This window comes from Littorina saxatilis, linkage group LG1 (assembly GCF_037325665.1).
Source record: "Littorina saxatilis isolate snail1 linkage group LG1, US_GU_Lsax_2.0, whole genome shotgun sequence".
In the NCBI taxonomy this organism is placed as follows: domain Eukaryota; kingdom Metazoa; phylum Mollusca; class Gastropoda; order Littorinimorpha; family Littorinidae; genus Littorina; species Littorina saxatilis.
Genome location: NC_090245.1, coordinates 52,334,407 through 52,349,310, shown reverse-complemented (window position 1 = coordinate 52,349,310; position 14,904 = coordinate 52,334,407). Strand labels below are relative to the sequence as shown.

General features: G+C 46.1%; 1 protein-coding gene across 5 annotated transcripts in view; it reads right to left on the bottom strand.

Annotated features, from left to right (window-relative positions):
- The window catches only part of LOC138973669 (heterogeneous nuclear ribonucleoprotein K-like), a 71,555-nt gene that overhangs the window by 40,347 nt on the left and 16,304 nt on the right, over window positions 1-14,904 (bottom strand). For 3 of the 5 annotated variants that reach the window (XM_070346405.1, XM_070346413.1, XM_070346417.1), the window contains exon 2: window positions 1,268-1,539. The exons of 1 other annotated variant lie outside the window; for it this stretch is intronic. In XM_070346405.1, coding sequence (XP_070202506.1) covers window positions 1,268-1,301 — 34 coding nt within the window. In that variant the 5' untranslated portion in view covers window positions 1,302-1,539. The remainder of the gene's footprint in view (window positions 1-1,267; window positions 1,540-14,904) is intronic. One more of the 5 variants, XM_070346421.1, reaches the window with a different exon arrangement.

Below are 14,904 nucleotides of genomic sequence, written 5' to 3'. Positions count from 1 at the left end.
ACATTAGGAATAAATTTATGTTATGATTATTTTTATTTATTTATTTATTTAAACATATTAGTTTACTGATAAAGTTTGTTGATTCAAAAATGTACAAATTTGACTGAGAAAAGAAAAGACCAATGAAGAAAGTTTGCTCCAAGCCACACACACACACACACACACACACAAATAATTGTAGTAGCAAACCTGCATGCAACTGAGGTTTAAAAATTTTTTTTTTTTAAATTAAAGAGAAATTTACGTTGAACCTTCATTTTTCACTAAAAAACCCTGCATGCAGCCTTACATTCGGCCACTGTCAATTAACCAGGTAAGCAAAAGACGTTTTTAGCTGTCTACAAAGAAAACAATTATTACCGTTTCTACTGACATTCATCAATTTTAGCTTAGATCAGTGTGAAAGTCATAGTTTGTGTTTTTATGAAGACACTTATGTTTGCGTGACACCGGGCCCAGCTGAAAACGGAGTAACAACGAGCCCAGCTGAAATAAGGGGGAACACAGTCCCCGGTGTGTGTATGTAGTTGTGATGCGATAGATGACACAAAACAGAAAGTGTAAATGAGGTTACATGGAGTAAAAAGATAAAGGTGCTTCCTAGAATTCTCATCAGATCTGCTATCATTCCTCTCAAATCTTTGATGCAACGCCATGCAATAACATATCAATGAAATAATACGTCATGCGGATCTTCATTCTTTACATCGCACATGTCCTGTCATCCTTTCCTCTAACGGTTTTGTATACGAGCACGAAAAGATTGTCACACACAACGCTCAGAACCAAACAAAATCAATACATATTGCACAGTAAAGCAAACATAAGTTTTGTCAAGTCAGCGATATTGCTGTATCACTGTCGATATTGCTGTATCACTGTCGACCAAGCTATGAACAACTGGTTAAACAAGCAGTCTTGGTGGCAGGGGGAGCGATAAGTGCTGGCGTGTGCTCTTCGAAAAAGTAAGGAAAAGGGCACAGACTGTTGGGGTTATAGTGATACATGACGTCATACAAGATACATGTCTGGACTAGGACTGACCAGGGCTCTTTTTGCACAAGATTTGGTGGGAAAGTAATGGACAGAAAGCTGCAGAGATACACGATGCAATGCAAAACAACAACACACAGGGCTGAATTGAAAGATGCCTCCTCCTTCCCCATCTGGCACCAGGAAACACAAGGTTATCAGCCTTCACGAGGCAGGACAAGAGGGACAATGTTACACATGGCTGGACACAAGAGGACAGGATGCTCCCTCCTACCTTCTACACTGTCCATGTCATCGTGATCGGCCATGTTGAGTCACGTGGGAAGCAGAGAAAGTCAGGAAGCAACGATGAGTGACCAAGGCGCAAGGCAGGCACCTCACCTTGCTCAAGACGAGTCTGGTCGGGAGGGGAGGGGGAGTTACGTCACAGTCGGGTGACCAAGGCAACTTGCAGGCGCCCTCGGGTAGGTAAGCAGGCAAGGCAGGCGACAGGTGCTGGCACCGGCAGGGGATCGAGAAGATCGGGGCAGGTGCAGGTAGCGCCAACTGAAGAAAGCAGACAGAAAGAAGGAGGAATGAGAAGCATGTTAGTGTTGAAATGTCGTCAGCACCGGCATAGTACACGACACAGCATAGCAACAGGAAAACAGCAGCGCGCTGGAAAAAGGGTGGGGTGACGGACAGACGGGCAGCAGATACAGCGCAAGCCGCAGCAAGCAGCCGGGTGGATGAATGGATGGAAGAAAGCAAAGCAAGGTAAAAGCCAAGGGAGAAAAGAAGACGGCTCCAGCACATGAGGAGAGGCGGGCTGTGGATCAATACCCATCAAGCCGCCTGTTTTTCTCCCCTGTTCCGCTATCATGACTTTCTGTTTGTGCCTGTCAACTCTTTTCCTCTCTCTAAACTCCAGCCTAGCGTGAGCATCAGGTGAGCACGCTCCCTGTCCGCTGGCTTGCTCTCTGCCCATGCCGCCAAACAAGACACGCACACGACAGCTCATTTTTCTCAAGGGATACCATGATAAAAACACCAGTAAAAAGCTGCCGTTAATGCTTTCTTTCCTCGCGACTAAAGTAAAGACGACCGCCAACACCCAAGCAAAAGCCGAGTTATAACAATGTTGTGTAATATGCACCGGTGACAGGCAGAGGATTTAGACGGAAAAACTAACTGAACCAAATGAACGAGCGAGGGGGAGGATGAGCACAAATTAGTCTTGACCATGAAAGAAAGTAAAACGCGACGTCGAAAAAGATTCATAAGATACAATTCACAAGTCAATAGGTGAAGACACATTGACAACATACAAACTGCTGCCGTCAGTATCAAAACCTGTAAGTATGTCCTGCTTGTGCAGCAGAAACGGAGTATTAGGCAGGAAGGGGGGAAGGGGGGGGGGAGTGGTCTGACCGGTAAGCAGCACGATGGCGATCTTGCAGGCATCACTTTACAGCCACCGCCGCGCCATTGATCCCCCTTGTATTTAGATGAAACGTCACAAAAATTTGCCATCTTCAAATAGCTACCTGGGAGACCAAAAATAAAAGAAGAAGAACAAAAAATCACCTTGGGAAGCAAGTCGTGAGAAAATTTGCCCTCCTGCAGTACAGAACCTAAGAAACAGCGCAACGTTCGATACAGCGGAGACACTGAACACTTGATCCTGTGTCGCCATAGCGGGCTGCGATAAAAACGTCTTTCCCCTGGTTTGCTTTATCAATAAACATCTTCTGTTTCCAATCAGGCTATCAGCGATCGATGCTACAACTGTCTTGTCTTGGCCACGGGGCGAACGGCTGATAACGAGCTAGACCAGGTAGAGACGGACAACAAGAACTTAAAAAAGGAGAGAGAGGAAAAGAGGGGGTGGGGGGTGGGCGGGGGCAGGAGGAAGGGCGCGCCAGCCAATCATCGCAACGGGATAATGAGATATTGACATTATAACTGAAAGAAGCTACCCCCCCCCACCTCCCCCCCGAAACAAAATGCAAACGGTAATTTAAACATAAACTCATTGCCGGAAATGACCAACATCCCTACACCTCGCTAAAAAAAAAGCAGGAACCTTTAAAGTGCAGGGATAAATATTCATTGAACCTTCTGTCCCCTCTTGTCTTGTATGTTTACTCAAAAATTTAACTTGCAGTTTTATACCTGTTGTCTGACATAGGACATAGGCTTTGCACAGGAAGAGGATGCGACACATGTATGAATTCAAACTCTTGTTGGCCTTGTGTCCACACAGGCCCAACAATATTTTTTCATCCCAACTCCCAAACGGGGGGTATCGATCAGCCAGCGTCGACAGTCCCAATGGCCGAGTCGGTCACACGCTATTTCCCCCTTTCTGTCAGCCCCGCCGCTTGCTGTTTATCCCGGGTTCCGAAGGCCGGGCGCTGGAGCATTGTTCCCGTCCATAAATCCAACAATGGCCGGGCCCGATACCCATTATGCGCGCGGGCCCAACTGCAAACAGTACCCCATTTAAATTTAATGCCTACCCGGTTAAAGAGTGGGGCTGTTCGATACGCGGCGAGGGGGTTGTATTGACGAAGCCATCGCGCGGCACACTTCTTCCCTTCCTGCTTGCCCGGGATGCTGAATGCTGGATCCAACCCCACGCTCAACTGCCCCCCTGCTCGGCTATAACCATGCACCTACCCCTTCTCCCACCCCGATATTACCCAGGTCCGGATGCTAACAGGGACAAGTCAATACAGCGAAGTTAAATCGTCCCCTAACCCCCACCCCACTCCCGCAACGAGTCGTGTTGGAACCAAGGTCTTTAACACCATGCGTATTCTCCTCCTGTTTACATAGTCAAAAACTCCATATACCTCAAGGGGATGTCAAACACATTTTTGTAAATGTCCGAAACCTTATCCCCCCCCCCCCCTGCATCCTCCTCACACACACACACAAACACAGACACACTAACGCATATTCACAAACGCACCATGTTCCACTCGCATTCATACAAAGGTAAGGCACGATCATCCGAAATTTAAAGCCCCGTAAGTGTTCTGTTCACAACGCTATTTAAAGTTGCTTACTTGGAAAGCAACAAGACCCAATACACCTGCAGTCAAAACTCTGCAAAATAGTTCAGCTACCTCCAGTTATCTGACACCCCGTCTACTCTCATGCACGACTCATAAAACATCACCAACAGGAACTTATCCCTCCCTCACTCCCTCACTTACCCCCTCCTTCCCTGCCTCACTCCCTCTTCCCTGCTGTATGTGCGCGTGCCTACGTGGCTGCGTTCACGCTCAGGAAGTTCTGAGCACATCTAGTGCTTTCATAGATCGTCGCCATAAATAATGGCTTTCAGTACGACCAGCACTCACTATACCTGGCTCTGCAGCTTTTTAACTTTGCCACTTGAGCCGTATTGGCGGCCAGCGTTGGAGACGAGATTGTTCATTCTCTTGTGCCTAACGCATTGTTAATTGTTAACTACAAATCGGTGCCAGCAACGTTCAACAATGGCCTGCGGGCATCCGTTAAAAGCCTCGACCGCCAACAAGCAATACAGCGCGACTTGTTCTGTTGCCGACAAACGCTGGTCTTTGTGCTCCGAGTGTGCCCAAGCACACCCCGAGGACATACCTTTTCTGTCAGACTAGATAGATGTTGCCAGAGTTTTTTATGGCCGTGTTCTGCTGGTGACCCATTCCACAGAATGGTTGTCTGGCGTGCATCTGCCTAAAGCAGGCGGAAACCAAAGCCTATTTATAGAAGTCTCGTCGAACGACTCCTATCACGCACATAATACACATGTCACTGTTTTCTATACAATCACACACATGTTGTTTTCTACCCCACCCCCCTCCTGGTATTTATTATTTTCTTTTTACAATGGCCAAAAACCAACCGACGTATGGTTATGAACCAACTTCTGAGGCAAAGTTTTTATTGCAGGTGTGCTTGGCACCGGGTACCATGTCTGTGTTCCTCTGTTTTCAGGCTTATACTCGCCGCTAGTAAGTGTGGACAGCCGATAAAACGATTCAAGCACGTTATGAACAATACGGTTTTTAGACACAAGGTGTTGGCGCAATTCGATCTTAGGTCTGAAAAAAAAAACCTTGAAAGTCGTCAAAATTGCAGACATCATGCAAGTCGCAAGTCTTCTTTCACTGCATGTACAATACCATGTGTTTACACGGTTAAAATGAAAGGCCGCTCGCCCCTTTTACTTAATCTAAAGGCATCTACTCAACTATTCCAGCCAGACTTAATTTCTGACGCTGCTTACCTAACCCTCTATCACTGTCACCTGCCACAGGTGTTGTTGATAGAGGAACAGTCATTGTCTAACTCACTAGCGGCCAATCAGCAGGTGAAACCCCTTCATTCCCTACTAGTACTTTGTCATCAACACCTTTACAAAGCCTCCTAACACCCTCCGTAAGTAATGCCCGCGCTTTTGAATTTTCTGCCATTAATGACCAATCTCTTCTTAAACACCCGACCAGAAGACAAGCTGGGCGTTGCGAGACATCGATCCCAGCTCAGCTCATTTTGAGCGCTGAGCTCTGTGTAACTCCGCGATTCTTACAGACTATACCCGAGACGAAAATGAAGGCGCAAGAGCAGCGAGAGGTTACACAAGACCCGCGCTTGGGTGATGATGAGAGGCTGGAGAGCCATGACGTCGGCGGAAAGACGAGCCGCAGGGACACGGACTGACCACTAGGTGTTGTATATCACTCGGACACGCGGAGCTTGCATGGCGCGCATCTGGCGGGGGTTTAATGACAATCAGGCAGCAGAAAATGGGCAGCACGAGCAGCCCGGCGAGGCCCAGCAAGCAATCTCACCACTACTAATTGAAGTCGCAGCTCCGCCGCTGATGAAGCTTGATGACCAGGGCGGCCGCGCTGAAAGGCGAGCTGTCTTCAGGAGATTAGCACCTGCGCTGCCCACACCCTCCCAGTCTGACCAGATAGCGTGGCTACGTGTGTGTGTGTGTGTAAGTGCGTGCGTGCGTGCGCGGGTTCCAGCTACCTGTTATGTTGGTTGAACTTCGTTGCAACCTGTTGGCTATCCACCTGACCGCTTTCCCTGGCGGGGTTTGACAGTTAGCATCAAACACTGCATACATGTACAACTGCAGGACGCCACAACATGCAGCTGACCCATTTTTTTCAACCCCACTCTCTCTCTTTTTCTCCTCACCAGAGCTGAATATTGGCGGTCGCCCGATCTCCCCCGGCGGGCGTCGGGCGGGTTCGAAATTCCTCTGAAATCGCCCGCCGGGCGGTTTCAAATTTCGCTGAAGCACAAAGTCGTTAGGCAACGTAGTTAATCGGAACGGCCGGCGAACAAATATCTCTCGCGGGCGATCTCAAAATCTGTCACTTCTCTATTGCCCACTCAACCCCCCCCCCCCCCCCCCACCCTCTCCCCCACTTTGAGAAGGACTCAGGACTACCACCCAGGCAAGACACATTGGCTAGACAGCTACCCCCCTCCGCCTCACTTGACCGTGTCATCACCCCTCCAGTGCCACGAGCAACTGGCGATTGCATCAGCAGTCAAAATAGCTACCACCCCCCCCCCCCCCCCCCCTCTTTGCGCGATTCACTTCACCCCCTCTCTTATCTTATCCTGCGCTGACCAATCCTTCAGAGACTTTCCCATGTTGTAAAACAGTTTCCTCTCAGATAAAAACTCGGTCATTGACCCCGGGTAAGAAGGTCAGTGTCTGGACAGGCAGCTGTGTTCAGATTGCAAGTACCGGTCATTGACCCAGGTCTCAAGGCCAACCAGCTTTTACAATGCATCTGCCTTTGGTCTGACCGCCCATCCAGAGCAAACATATTCCCCCTCTGTATTTTTCCTTTGATGTGCCTGCTATGTACCACTGATCCAGTTTCTGGGAAATGTATAGGTCATTGACTGCAGGGATACTCATAAAGACCGTTTTCTAAAATATGTTAACACCAGCTTTGCTGACCAACTTAGTACAAGTAGTGACAGTACTACTGCTGTCAATTATTTCCCTTCAACTAAGGAAGTAACAAAAAAACAACGATCCAATATATGTGATAAAGAAGAAAAGACAGACCTTCAACAATAGGATAAGGGGTGCAACTCTGCAACTCTTCTGAATCAAAAGCATAAAGATCACCTGTAAACAATTCTAGGATCAGGAAATCTGAACATCTGTTTGTTTTCATTAGGAAATAGAAATGAAATATAATGCTTTTGATTATTTATGACTTAAGCTGTGGTAAATTTGGCTGGTATGCAACTTTTATACTTCTGTTTGATCTAACAGTAATAATAATAACACACACATAAAGAAAAAGAAACAAAACAAGAAAGCAACTTAGAAAAACATTTGTAGTCAGCTGTTTATACTTGGTTTTACACAACAAAAAACATAATTTAAATTAAAAACAAGAAGGGCAAAGCCCATACGACTCACATGCTTGACCTTGACCTTTACGTGACCTTGACCTTCAGTCAAATAACTAAACCTAGCAATGACATCATACACTAAGAACTGCTTTACACATTTTTCCTACCAAAATACATCCAAGGTCATGCAACACAAAGCTGTTAATTCAAGACATAGGAAGTACAATGGTGCTTATTGGCTCTTTCTACCATGAGATATGGTCACTTTTAGTGGTTCACTACCTTATTTTGGTCACATTTCATAAGGGTCAAAGTGACCTTGACCTTGATCATATGTGACCAAATGTGTCTCATGATGAAAGCATAACATGTGCCCCACATAATTTTTAAGTTTGAAACAGTTATCTTCCATAGTTCAGGGTCAAGGTCACTTCAAAATATGTATACAATCCAACTTTGAAGAGCTCCTGTGACCTTGACCTTGAAGCAAGGTAAACCAAACTGGTATCAAAAGATGGGGCTTACTTTGCCCTATATATCATATATAGGTGAGGTATTCAATCTCAAAAACTTCAGAGAAAATGGGGAAAATGTGAAAAATAGCTGGTTTTTAGACAACATTTATGGCCCCTGCGACCTTGACCTTGAAGCAAGGTCAAGATGCTATGTATGTTTTTTGGGGCCTTGTCATCATACACCATCTTGCCAAATTTGGTACTGATAGACTGAATAGTGTCCAAGAAATATCCAACGTTAAAGTTTTCCGGACGGACGTCCGGACGGACGGACGACTCGGGTGAGTACATAGACTCACTTTTGCTTCGCATGTGAGTCAAAAATTGCTGATTTACTCTTTTGTTTAAAGTGTGTGTTTATGTGGTAAGTAAAGTTCCATAGTAAATTACTTTGTAAATTGTGTGGTAGGGAGTACATAAAGGGGGTGGTAACTTTCAGTGAGGTTTAGTGTGTGATTGTGTGACAGGGTGTGAATGTTGTTTTGATTTCTTGTTTCTTTGTGGTGGCTTTTATTTTAAATTCTTTATTAAAACAAGGTTAATTATCATTATATTAAAATATAGCATTTTAGTCATCAAGTTTTGTGTGTGTTTGTGGTAGTTATTAGTAGTGCAAATCCACATGTATGCATAATAAGTATGAATGTACGTCTTTTGTGTATGTGGTTAGCACGCGACGAGCCACTGGGGCGGTTGTAAGAAATCCCGGCCGGTTGAGATTTTGGGGGGCCGGTTCAATTTTTGACTTACCCTGGCCGCGAGCAAAAGAAGTTAAGGTACACCCCTGCCTCACCAACCCACCGCCCCTCCTATCTCTCCGTCTCTACTGAAAACCAGAGAACTTCAAAAAGGGGAGAAAGAGAAAATGAAAAACCAAAGAAATGGATGCCAGCAAAAACTGCCAGCGCTGATTCAAAGTTGAATAACTGAGTGAAACTCGCTGGCCACCGCTGAAAGCGACATTAATAATTCTGAGGGTAAGCGCGGCCGGCAGCGCACCCCCCTCCCCATCCTTATTAAAAAGTTGCACAACGACCCACACAGAGAGGGGGTTGGGGTGGTGACGGGCGGACCTGGGAAGGGAAGCGCGTGGCACGTACCCTCTACCCTCCCCTTTTGTTCCTCCCTGTGGGTGGCAGCGGATGAGGGGCATTGATCGCAGGCTTTTTCCACCCGAGTTACTATTGATTTCATCAAGTGCTTCCCTGGCCACCTCAGCATCGCTTATCGATCTGCTTTTACCTTGGGTCACCGCCAAGTCTGCCGTGGGAGCTGCCCACCACCCCCTACCACTGCCGGCAGGTGAGCGCGGACAAGGGTGGGGAGAACATCTGGACATGGGCAGACTTCACCAACCCCACCTTCAACCTACTGCATCTATCAAACCTCTCGCATTTCAATCCATTGGAATTCCTGGTCAACTTCAGTGCTGATTCGTCTTCGAAGCAAGCTGATTCATGCTCTCATTTCCCTAACAAGGATTGTGGCTCGTCACGATTTTAGCGACAAAAAAATCCTAGATCGGGCTCGATTGTGAATCACATTTTCAACGCTGTGCAAAGACTGATATTCAAATGGCTGAAACTCCAGAACCCAGATAACTGGTTTTGAGAAGTTCTAGAAGATCACCACCCAGCCACTCTCCCCCCATCCCCCCCCCTCATTCTTCTGCGCGCACGTAAGCTGCACGTGACAGCCGTGTGACGCAGGTGCAAAGGGTCGTTACAGGTACACAGAGAGCGTCCGTGTTTTTCCATGGCCCTCGCCCTCTCCTCGATGGTCAAGCTGCAATAGTGAAAGGTTACCACGGAAACCAACAATACGGGGAGAAAATTACTTCGGCAAAAAATTATGCTTGCGGAAATGATCAAATTAGAGACATAGCGCTACCACAGCAAATGACAATTACTTGCCTCAAAACGAGGGCGTTGTCAAGAGAGAGAAGTTGAGCGGGGGGGGGGGGGGGGGGGGGGGGGGGGGGGGGGGGGGGGGGGGGGGGGGGGGGGGGGGGGGGGGGGGAGTTGCTTCTATTAACTTGGTATCCTTCTCATAAACTAAATACATGTACTACGGTTTGTGGCATTGTACCTGCAAGTTTGTACTTTATCGTTCGCCAGGTACTTTTGTAGGCTTTCCCCACTCCTTCCATTGATCTGTTCCCCTCGCCTATGTTATCGTTCCACTTTCTAAGAAAATTATACAAACGTGCGCTGTAGCCTCAATGTTTGACGGAAATATGTACACCACAGACTGCCTGCTGCTGCTGACTTTCACCTCTGCTTGTATTCAGACTAGCAAGCTACACGACTATAAACCTGAGAGGTCACAAACCAGTCACGAAATACGTGCAACGTCTGTAATGTTTTTGAAGGTCAAGTCAAATTATCCAGAAAAAGTAACCGGGACAAAAATATAACAAGTCGCGTAAGGCGAAATTACTACATTTATTCAAGCTGTGGAACTCACAGAATGAAACTGAACGCACTGCATTTTTTCACAATGACCGCAGTCCGCCGCTAGTGCAAAAGGCAGTGAAAGTGACGAGCCTGTTCAGCGCGGTAGCGGTTGCGCTGTGCTGCATAGCACGCTTTACTGTACCTCTCTTCGTTTTAACTTTCTGAGCGTGTTTTTAATACAAACATATCATATCTATATGTTTTTGGAATCAGGAACCGACAAGGAATAAGATGAAATTGTTTTTAAAACGATTTCGGAAATTTAATTTTAATCATAATTTTTATATTTTTAATTTTCAGAGCTTGTTTTTAATCCGAATATAACATATTTATATGTTTTTGGAATCAGAACATGATGAAGAATAAAATAAAAGTAATTTTGGATCGTTTTATACAAAAATATTTTTAATTACAAGTTTCAGATTTTTTATGACCAAAGTCATTAATTAATTTTTAAGCCTCCATGCTGAAATGCAATACCGAAGTCCGGCCTTCGTCGAAGATTGCTTGGCCAAACGAAAAAATGAAAAATAATGTCTGGGGATTTCATACCCAGGAACTCTCATGTAAAATGTCATTAAGATCGGTCCAGTAGTTTAGTCTGAATCGCTCTACACACACACACACACGCACAGACACACACACACACACACACACACACACACCACGACCCTCGTCTCGATTCCCCCTCTATGTTAAAACATTTAGTCAAAACTTGACTAAATGTAAAAAGAAGACTGGAGGAGAGAAGAATGCAAAATGACAACCACGTTCGACATTCGCAGTTAAGATCAATATGATATACAGGGAAAGTGTTGATGCCTGTATAAATCAACTCACACACATACATACATACACACACACGTACGCACGCACACATATACACACACACGTCATCGTGTGTCTTCCATTGAACACGCACGTGAGTAGAAACGAGAATAGTACCCACCTAAAGTAAACGGAACCCTATGATACTAAATGAAATATTGCCAGAGGCCGGGGGGGGGGGGGGGGGGAACAAAGTGCTCTCATCAGTCTGTTTGTCGCTACCGCTCTGTGCTTCGGCGCCTCCTGGCATTATGATTTATGATTTAACACCGATAGACCGATGTGCTTTATTGCGAAATCTACACGTCCAACGCGTTTCTCTGCACATGTACTCACACACGATCTGTTGGAAAACATGTCCAGTTTCAGGTCTGAACATTCAGGTCCACATAAATAGTTTAGACAAAAAGAGCAACAGATCCGCAAACAATTTTTTTTGTTTGTTTATTTGTTGCTTAACGTCCAGCCGACTACGTAGAGCCATATCAGGACGAGGAAGGGGGGGATGAAGGGGGCCACTTGTCAAGCGATTCCTGTTTACAAATGCACTAACCCATTACTTGTGTCCCAGCAGGCTTTAGTAAAACTAAATTAATACCTACTGGAAGATTACCAGTTTCCAGTATGTTAAAATAGGCTTAACCTATCTACTGCTGGGCTTACATCAGAACACTAACAGATTAAACTATACATGAATCGCGAGACAAGCGGCAAGAGAAGAGATTTTTTGGAAAAAATACAGGTGAATGAGCAAGAAGGCAGAAAAAAAGAAAAGAATTCATGAAGAAAAAGAGAGCATGACAGGAAAGAGGAACCAAAAATCTACCTAACAGCAAACTAGAAAGCTCCTGCGGTTCCAAAAACAGGAGGGGCCTTTAATTTCATAACCGCAGTGCCCCACTGATCCGCAAACAATAAATCGAACATTCAAGGCTGGGTATCACAAACTGACAAACTGAATCAACAACACAAAGATCTCCAGTTTATTAAACTGAACAACTAAGCAAAGTGAAATGTTCCACAATTTACTCAACACTTAACGACTAAAACTAACCTGTGCGCTCTAAGTGATTCAGCATAGTACACCTTCCAATCACAACATACTCAACACAAAGCCAATGGGCTTGTGTCGTGACATATAATCTGTCTGTAGCAACGCGGTTGGGAAAAATACCTGGCATATACTGATTTGCGGGGGCTTCAACATTAATCTGCTACGTTCAATAATGACACTATACTGAAACAAAAGAACATGAAAACCTCCGTTTGTTTGGAAAACGTTCCTTGAGGGTTTCGGGATAAAATGGCCACCAATAGAAGATCTGTCAGACTTCCAGACTGCCAATTTACCTATTCTACTGCTATCTTATTGTTACTACACACGCTTTATTATGTAGTTATGTTTGCTTGCCAAGACCAAAACTCTTCATCCTACGTTCCTTTATTCAATCAGATATCATGTGACAAAGTATTAGTGTGTTAAGTACTAGGCCAATGCTCTCTCACTCTCTTTCTCTCTCCCACAGTCTCGTTTCAAATAATCAATTCAATTCAGAAAGTTCGTGCACGTTCTTGTGAAGACAAGAGGGCAGGGTGTGCAAAATTGATCACCCCTCCCCCGGCGTGCCATGAAAGTTTGACGACCCGGGACGGAGGCCAGCAGCCCATCCCCGAGCCGTTGTGATCAAAGATTCATCGCAACGCTTGGCTGCCCTGCATTGAGCTGCCTCGCCGGGTGCCACGTGCTAAAATGTGTCACCACTGCCACGGGCTGTGCACTCCCTTTCAGATGGCTGTGGACTACCTCAACTGCGCTGGAGTAAGGCTGTACCCAGTTTCAACGAAAAATGGCCGCGGAGAGCTTGAAGAGCGAAGGGATGAGACACATTTTGCCAAAGATGTCTGTACACAAGTCATGGTACTTAACACCCCCCCCCCCCCCCCCCCCCCCGCGCATTTAATCAATCACATCCACAACAAAGAAGTACTATGAGATCTTCACAGCCTAGACCTGCGTGGCACTGCATGCACATTTTTTGTTTGTTTGTTTGCTTAACGCCCAGCCGACCACATCAGGGCCATATCAGGGCGGTGCTGCTTTGACATATAACGTGCGCCACACACAAGACAGAAGTCGCAGCACAGGCTTCATGTCTCACCCAGTCACATTATTCTGACACCGGACCAACCAGTCCTAGCACTAACCCCATAATGCCAGACGCCAGGCGGAGCAGCCACTAGATTGCCAATTTTAAAGTCTTAGATATGACCCGGCCGGGGTTCGAACCCACGACCTCCCGATCACGGGGCGGACGCCTTACCACTAGGCCAACCGTGCCGGTCTGCATGCAAATACAAGCACCATCAGCATAAGTTGCAACATAAGCACTCTAGCTCTGATTATCATTTTCCAGACAAAGAAGATGGGGAAGAGAGAGATGAAGGGGGGGGGGGGGGGGTGAGGTTACGGGCATGACAACCGTCGTGTTGTCGTGTTCTCCACCACTGATGACGTCTTTCATGGTCAAGACGTCAATATGTGAGCAGTAACCAAAATGGGCATCCAAACTGCCAGCTAATGCATCGTCCTTATTCTCTTGTTCTGTGGCTAAATGGACCAGAGACAATCCTGACTAATGAGCTAGCTCCACCGTAAAAGCCGACATCCTACCGAACCTCCCTCGCGCTTGCTTACCTGAACCATCTTCCTTCCTCAAAGGGGTTCCTGTTTTCTTTGTCACACATATATGTTTGGTGGCAAACTCTGAAGTGCAACAGCACGTTCCACAAGCTACCCATCTTTTAAACAGACATGTACTTTGAACCGGAACAAAATACATTGTACCAAGCAATTTTGCCTTGACATCTACGCCATTAGTCCCCACCCTCACCAACTGCTTCCAGCTACTCATGTAATGGACAAGACACTCTGATCCTCGGCCTCATTTATGATTTAGCCATCATTAATGACGATAATGCACGCGGCCAGCCACTCCCCCTTCCACAAGCCACCCCAATCGTCATCATCCACCCGGGCCTAGTTCATCCCTGTAGAATGGCAGCTATTGCCGCTAATCCGGGGTGAAAAGACGCGCACCCAGAGACAAGGGAGCCACAACAATAGCGCCGGCAGCCAAGCCCATGAAGAAATCGAAGGCTAGGGTCTAGGCAGTAGGGGGAGACAAAAGCCACAGGCGAATCGCTCCAGGGGAAAACGGTGAGCTTCTTTTCTTCTATCGCATCGCTTCTTTCCTGTTGTCCACGTCCAAAGCGCCATGACAAGCAGAAACGTTGAAGTACCAAAGTGCGGAGGTCGTGTTCAACCATGACAGTTAAGTTCCACACAGCCGAGTTGCTTGCATTTCCGCCTGCAACTCCAGCTCTGGAGTCTCCTTCAGAGCTGACATAAAGTTGGCCAAAAAATTATTGCAACAAATTTCAAATTAAAGCAGTAATTCCTTTGTCATTTAATTAAAACTGTATATGCCAAAGAAGGCCGTTCACTTAACCTTCAGGATCACCTTTTGGATAAAATATTTCTTTTACAGGGATCACGTGACCGCCGCTCAATTAAGGGTACCCTCAAAATCGACCAGACAAAAACGGAAGAGTCGAATGAAAAATCGACCAAAAAAATCACAATAGGCAAAACTTTGCAACTTTGACATACGAGAAGAAAGTCAAACCAATGTTTTTACCCTGAACAGATTATTTTGTTTTGCTACCTTGTGTATTTCGCG